This window comes from Dipodomys ordii, unplaced genomic scaffold (genome assembly GCF_000151885.1).
Source record: "Dipodomys ordii isolate 6190 unplaced genomic scaffold, Dord_2.0 Scaffold92, whole genome shotgun sequence".
NCBI lineage: Eukaryota > Metazoa > Chordata > Mammalia > Rodentia > Heteromyidae > Dipodomys > Dipodomys ordii.
Window position 1 is genome coordinate 3,158,980 of NW_012267308.1, and position 7,381 is coordinate 3,166,360.

General features: G+C 50.0%; 1 protein-coding gene across 1 annotated transcript in view; it reads left to right on the plus strand.

Annotated features, from left to right (window-relative positions):
* The window catches only part of Kctd15 (potassium channel tetramerization domain containing 15), a 37,043-nt gene continuing 29,662 nt past the window's right edge, over positions 1-7,381 (plus strand). The window contains exons 1-4 of the mRNA XM_013026306.1: positions 1-44; positions 1,841-1,946; positions 4,330-4,426; positions 5,528-5,703. Coding sequence (XP_012881760.1) covers positions 4,361-4,426; positions 5,528-5,703 — 242 coding nt within the window. The 5' untranslated portion in view covers positions 1-44; positions 1,841-1,946; positions 4,330-4,360. The remainder of the gene's footprint in view (positions 45-1,840; positions 1,947-4,329; positions 4,427-5,527; positions 5,704-7,381) is intronic.

Here is a 7,381-nt window from a genome sequence, read left to right on the forward strand (position 1 = left end):
CCCCACCTGTGCCGGATCCGCCGCCGGCTGGCCCCGGCTCCGAGGTAAGCCCCCCGCGCCGGGCGATCGCCGGCCCGGCGCCGCGCACTCCACCCCTCCCTCTCGTCCCCCCGAAGTGTGTCTGCCGATACCCCCCGCTTCCCCCCCAAAAAAGTCGTGGGGTCACCAGGTCTCGACCTGGGGTGCAGGGGGGCAGCTCCGGCTGCTTTTGTCCCCGCGCTGGGCGTGTGGAGAGGGCTGCGGGAGGGAGGGGGTGCGCCCAGCACAAAGGCCTGGCGCGAATAAGGGGCTGGGGGGGGTGGGGACGGATTTCCCACGTGGGTTGGTCTTGACCGCGGGTGGACCCCCCTCCCTTTCCCACGTGGGAGGGGTCCCGGGAGCTGGCCTACCCCCTTTGCCGGGGGTGTCTGTCTGTCTGCAGTCTGTCCGACCATCTGTGTCTGGGTCCATGGCATTCTTGAACCCAGTACTGTGGGCCAAGTACCTTGCAGAGCTGGGCGAGTTTACAGGGTTAGGCATGTGGTCAAAGCAGTGGGGGGGGGATCGTAGAAAGGGGGTGCACTGGGCCCATCTTTGGGGCTCCCAGATGAGAGAAAGAAAGAAAAAGGAGGGAAACAAAGTCTCTAATGGGACAGAGGGGTGTCCTCTTAATGCCCACCCCGGTGGGTTGGTTTTTTTAGGGGTGTATGTGGGGGGCACCCCATCTCCGTTTGGTAGATCTTAAGGCTGCACCCCAAATCCCCCTCTTCTTTTGCAGTAGCGCCTGTCCATCCTCCAGAAGCTCCCTCTTCTCTCCCTCCTCCCCACTGCCTGCAAGTTTCCACTGTTATCTCAAACGTGCATGAAGGAATTTTATTGCACCGAGTGAATAACAGCATTAGTTTCAATTAATTTTTTTTTAATCCCGGCAACAATAAACTTTGAGAACAAAAGCGCTTTTTTTTTTAACGTCCTTAATTAGGCTAGCTTCCCATCTGTGGTCTCAGTGTCTGCCTCCCTGATTTAACTTTGTCCCCGCCCCCTCCCTCTGAACTCCCCCTCTTTTTCCTTCTCTTCCCCCCCTCCCTTTCCAAGGGCCGGGCCAGGCACTTGGGGTGCCATGGTCACCCCTCTCCCCAAGCTCCCTGTGGCTGCTGGGCCTGGCTGAAGCCGGGCCTGGTGACTCCGGGCTTCTGCGCCTTCTCCAAGCCCCCCCACCCCCTGGCATTTTCTGCCCTTGAGGACAGGGCCCCGCAGGCCATGGAGGAGAAGAGCTGAAACTTTGCAAGGCGCCTTCTGTTTACCTTTTATGGCGGAAAAAAAATTAAAAATAACAGCTTAGCAAAAGAAACCACTTCACCAAGAAAACGATTTTCAACGAAATCATCTCCAAGCTGCCAGCGCCTCGCAACTCAGCCGGGCTTCATCACCCCCGGAGAGCTGAACAACTGCAAGCACAATGGGACACAAAGTCATTTTGTGTGCAAATGAGCAATGGTTGTCTGCTCACTTCCTTCTTGCTATGGAAGGGCAGGATGGGTGCAAGAACCCGGAGATCTCTCCCCTGCCACTGCTTGGAGCCAGAGGGTCAATCCTGGGCCAGGTTCAGGTTGCAAACCCTCAGGCAGGCATGCTCTCCCTCTCCCTCCCTCCCTCCTTCCCTCCCTCTCTCTCTCTCTCTCTCTCTCTCTCTCCCCTCTTTTCCCCCTCTCTCTTTCTCTCAGTTGTATCTCACTAAAGCCTGGGCAACAGGCTGAGCCTCAGGAGGGTGGGCAGGCACTGGGTCTGGGTCTTGATGTGATACACCCGGTTAGTGGAATGCACTCTTTATAATCATCCATTTTTCTGCTTCTGATCCTAGCTGTGGTCTGGAGGAGAGGATCGTTCCCCAGCACAGATGCGTTGGTGGTTTGGTGAGGGAGCTTTGGAGATTCGGGTCAAGGCATAAGGCCTGGGGGCTTCTAATGGTGAGTTTGCCATGGACCTCAGGTTATGTTTCGGGTGTGTGTGCTTTCCTGGGCAGCTGAGTTCAGCTTCTAAAGGACCCATTTATCCTCGGTGGGTCTTCCCTGAGGACTTATTCATTCCTCCAGTCTGTTTTGGTGTCTCAGAACTTCCTTGAGATAAATGACCTGATTTGTTTCCTTTCTTCCTACCTTCTTTCCTTCCTTCCTTCCTTTCTTTCTTTCTTTTTCTTTCTTTCTTTCTTTCCATGCTTTGTTTCTTGAATTTCTTTTTTATTTTTGGCTGGGGCTGGGCTTGAACTCTGGGCCTGGACACTGTCCCTCAGCTTTTTTACTCAAGGTTTACACTCTAACACTTGAGACACAGCTCCAATTCTAGTGGGGTTTTTTTTGTTTTGTTTTTTTGTTTGGGTTTTTGTGTGTGTGTGTGTGTGTGTGTGTTTTGGTGGTTAATTGGCTATAAGAGTCTCATAGACTTTCCTGCCCAAGCTGGCTCTGAACCTTGATCATCAGATCTCAGTCTCCTGAGTAGCTAAGATGACAAGGCATGAGCCACTGATGCCCAGCTCCTCCCTTCCTCCCTTCCTTCCTTCCTTCCTGCCTACCTGCCTTCCCTCCTTCCTTCCTTCCTTCCTTCCTTCCCTCTTTCCTTCCTTCCTTCCTTCCTTCCCTCTTTCCTTCCTTCCTTCCTTCCTTCCCTCTTTCCTTCCTTCCTTCCTCCCTTCCTTCCTTCCTGCCTGCCTGCCTTCCCTCCCTCCTTCCTTCCTTCCCTCCTTCCTTCCTTCCTTCCCTCTTTCCTTCCTTCTTTCCTTCTTTTCCTCCCTCCCTCCTCTCCCCTTTCTTTCATCTGAGAATCTGAAGCCAGGCTGGACCAGGAAAAAACCCATGAGACACTTTATCTCCAATTAAACATCAAAAAAAGCTGGGAGTGGAGCTGTGGCTCAAGTAATAGAGCAGAGGGCTCTGAGTTCAAGCCCCAGTACTCCTCCTTTATAAAGAAAAGGAAAAGAAGAAAGAAAGAAAGAAAGAAAATAGGCTATTACCCTTCACTTCTCCAGACAGTATCAGGAACTTTTTGTTTTGGCCACTCTGAAAGAAGCATAAGAGAATAAGTGCCCTGCCTTCACATTTGTCAGATTTGAAACTCACTCAACCTAGTGTATGTTTTAAAATGGGATGTTGAGTTTCAACATGTTGAGCCAGAGTATAAAGAAGGGAGGAAAAAACAACAACAGCAAAAAGTCTTTTGGGGTCCTCATGATATCACTTAGTTTCTAAGAGTTAAACTTGTGGGGAAGAAATCTGGACTGGGTTTGTGGAAGTTGTTTGTGTATGTGTGTGTGTGTGTGTGTGTGTGTGTGTGTGTGTCTGTCTGTCTGTCTGTCTGTCCGTTTGTCCATCTGTCCCCTGGAGCCAGCCTCAACTCAGTGGCAGGGACTACCAAAAGATACCATAGCTACCATTCTTCATCTCTCCTTCCTGCATGGAGGGGGAGGGTGGTCCTGGGAGTGACTCTCTATATTGAGGGGTGCTCTTTATTTCTGGTAGCCATGACTGCCCCAGTCCCCTCCACTCTGTAGCTCTGGGCAAGGGAGACAGAGTCTTATTTGATGATGGTTGTTGTCTGGCCAGCTCCCTAATTTTAGCCTGAGGTGGGGGGAGGAGGGTTGTGCCTGATCCTGGGGTGGGGGCGGGGGTCTGGAATAGATTAGGCACTGACACCATCCTCCTCGGGGTTGGGGGGTGTGGGGGTCTGTAGAGAAGCTGAGAGGTGCAGATCAGGCCAACAAAAAAGATTTTTCTCTGCTCTTGGCCGCCATTGGAGAAGAGTTTGCTTCACAAATGATTTGCTTTCTGCTGCCCTGGGCACCCCAGCTTACAGAGGGTTGGGGGGTACAGCACAGGGGGTGGGGGGAATCCTTCCTGAGCTCCTGGCTATAAGATTTGCTGTTTGGTACAAGAGGAGACATGCTTGGTAATATGGCTTTAAACCAAGAAAAAAAAAAAAACATGTATACACCAGGAAAATCAGATTTGTGCTACAGCATTTTGTTTCAGTATTGCCATTAGTTGAATTCGCAGCCATGGAGCTGCCCAGAAAACACATGTGTGCGCACACACGTGTGTGTGTGTGTGTGTGTGTGTGTGTGTGTGAGAGAGAGAGAGAGAGAGAGATTTATTCTATGCCCTAAGGCCTGTTTCAGGGGTGTCACAGGCAGGAATCTTGGCAAGACAGGTGAAATCTGGGAGGGCTTCCTGGTGGACAAAAGATCCCAGAGAGTGTGCTGAAGGTCATGATTGCAAGCATCTCTGATTCGAGAGACCCAGCAGCACCCACAATGATTAAGTAGTAAACCTTCTGTGTCTTTGTCATTATTTCCCACAGATACCCTGGGCCGGGATGGAAGTCTAAATAAATGCCTCACCGGAAAGAGCGGACGAGCGAGTCCTCAAATCACAGTCACGGCCGGGCCGGCACTGTGGTGAGCTTAGTCCTGCAGGATGGGCTGGGGTCAGCTGCTCTTTGCTGGAAGTCCTACTTATTGGCTGGCCTTTGTCTATCTTTTTATCACCTTTCACTCAAGCTTTTTCGCTCAAGGCTGGTGCTCTATCACTTGAACCACATTCCCACTTGCGGTTTTTTGCTGGTTCATGAGAAAGGAGTCCTGAACTGAGACCCTCAAATCTCTTACCTGAGTGGCTTGGATTACAGGCATGAGCCACCAGCACCAGGCTTGATCATGCATTTTTTGCTTTTTCTTCTTTTTTTTTTGGAACCCAAAAGGGAAAAAAAATTGCTCTTAATTTGATGTGAAATTTACTACATGTATAAAACTCACTGCCTCAGGAGCTTGAGGAAGTCACTAATTTAGAGGTGTCTCGTTACTGAGACAAACTTGCAAACACATACACACACACACACAAACCCTGAATCCCAATTCACAAATTGGTGATTCGTTCGTCAGGGGATATTTCACATGTAACACATAAGCCCGCGACCTTTAATTAGAATTTTGCAGTTTGTTTTATGCCCCTAGAGGCTGACACCTTGGAAAAAAGTTCTTTTTCCTTGATTTCTAATTGCTAATAAGCATTTTTCTTTCTTTCTTTCTTTCTTTCTTTTCTTCCCTCCCTCCTCCCCACAACCCCCTCTGGTATTTTAAAGAAAATGATGCAAATGCACTTAATTACAGCGGTGGCCCGTAATTTGTCAGCTGAATATATGATTAGGCAGAGGCAGAAGGGATCTGATGAGATCTGTGATCACACTTAACAATAAAGGAGATGCAGGTCTCGATCTTTGGGAAATTATGGTTTTGGTTTTGTTGGTCATGGGGCTTGAACTTGGGGCCTGGGTGCTGTTCCTGAGCTCTTTTTCACTCAAGGCTAGCGCTCTACCCCTTTGAGTCACAGCTCTATTTGCAGGGTTCTTCTGGTGGGTTAGTTGGAGAGTAGAGTTTCACAGACTTTCCTGTCCAGACTGGCTTCCAACTGTGATCCTTAGATCTCAGCCTCCTGAGCAGCTAGGGCGACAGATGTGAGCCTCGGCAGTCTGGCTGGAAATCCTGTTTTGTGTTTTCCAGGAGGAAGGAAATATGTCCCGATTGTCACTCACCCGGTCCCCCGTGTCTCCTTTGGCTGCCCAAGGGATCCCGTTACCAGCTCAGCTCACCAAGTCCAATGCCCCTGTCCACATCGACGTGGGTGGCCATATGTACACCAGCAGCCTGGCCACTCTCACCAAGTACCCTGACTCCAGGTAAGACCTGAACACTGAGACTTGATGTTCCACCATGCTCACCTTAGTTCTGTGATCCAAAGCTCCTCTTCCTTCCTTCTTTCTTTTTGGGTTACTTGAACTGGGCATTGTCCTAAGCTTTTGTTTTCAAGGCTAGCATTCTACCACTTGGAGCCACAGCTCCACTCCTAGCTTTTGGGTGGTTCATTGGAGCTAAGAGTCTCACAGACTTTCCTGCCTTGGCTGGGCTTTGAACCACAATCCTCCAGATCTCAGCCTCCTGAGTAGCTAGGGTGATAGGCATGAGCCACTGGTGCCCAACTTTGTTCTGATTTGGGGGGGGGGCAAAGGTTGAGCATATCCCCACCTGGGAGCAAGTGCCTTCCTTCCACACTGGGCCATCCTGAGAGTGGCACCAAGGCTGACTTTTGCCCCTCCCAGGGGTAGATCTGGTTTCTGATGGTACCAAGGCAGGGCTGATGGAGGTAGAGGGTCTCTGAGCTCCTAGAGGTGATCTGGTGTGGAGCCCCCCACAGCAAGGCAGCCCCCTCTCTCCGCGGACTGTGGAGGGCTGAGCGATGCTGGGATTATGACACCTGTTGTCTATTGCTTGTTTGCATTTGGGTTTTTTTTTGGGGGGGGGTTGTTTGTTTTTTGTGCTGTGTGGAGCTTGAACTCAGGATCACTGTCCTTTAGCTTTGTTCACTCAAGGCTAGTATTGTACCACTTAAGTCACCCCTCTACTTTCTAACTTTTTTTGCTGGTTCATGGGAGATAAGAATCTCCACTGACTTTTCCTTATCCTGGCTGGCTTTGAACTGTGATCCTCAGATCTCAGCCTCCAGAGGAGCTAGGATTACAGGCATGAACCACCACCACCTCCTGTCTATAACATCTATTTTATGCATTTAAAATAAGGAGTTAGCCAGGTGTCAGTTGCTCTTGCCTATAATCCTAGCTCCTCAGGAGGCTGAGATCTGAGGATCCGGGTTCAAAGCCAACCCTGGCAGGAAAGTCCATGAGACTCTTATCTCCACGGAATCACCAGAAAATGGGACGTGGCACTGTAGCTCAAGTGGTAGAGTGCTAGCCTTGAGTTGATGAGCTCAGAAACAGCAACCAGGCCCAGAGTTTATGCCCCATGACTGACCAAAAATATAACAAAATTAAAAATAAAAATAAGGAGTTAATGCTCCCCAGATACCCAGAAGTCATCGCTGGGGAGCTTTCTTGGGGGTGCCTGTCACTGCGATGTGGTTGCAGGGCATAGCTGATCTTAGTGTGTGCAGGTATCTGCTTTTGGCGGGGACCTGTGAGGGCCAGATAGGACCCTCACAGGAAGAGAATGGCAGAGGTGGACACATGTCTGGTCCAGAATTTTGGGGTCTGGATAATGGTTGAAGCTTTTATTTCTTCAGCACAGCAGAGATTAGATGAGGAGCTGTTATAAGCCTGTTAGCATCTTGTATTGTTTGGGATGAACAATGAATTCTGCTTGTTTCGTTTGTTTTTGCTTTCTGTGGCATTCCCAAGTTGAGTGAGATAGGTCTTCCTTTAATCAGTTGATGATGTTTGTGGGGGAAAATTATAAAATCTATGTCTCAAGCCCCCTTGGAAAAAAAAAATGACAGCCCAGGCTTGAACCGTGTGTGTGTGTGTGTGTGTGTGTGTGTGTGTGTGTGTGTGTGTGTGTGCCAGG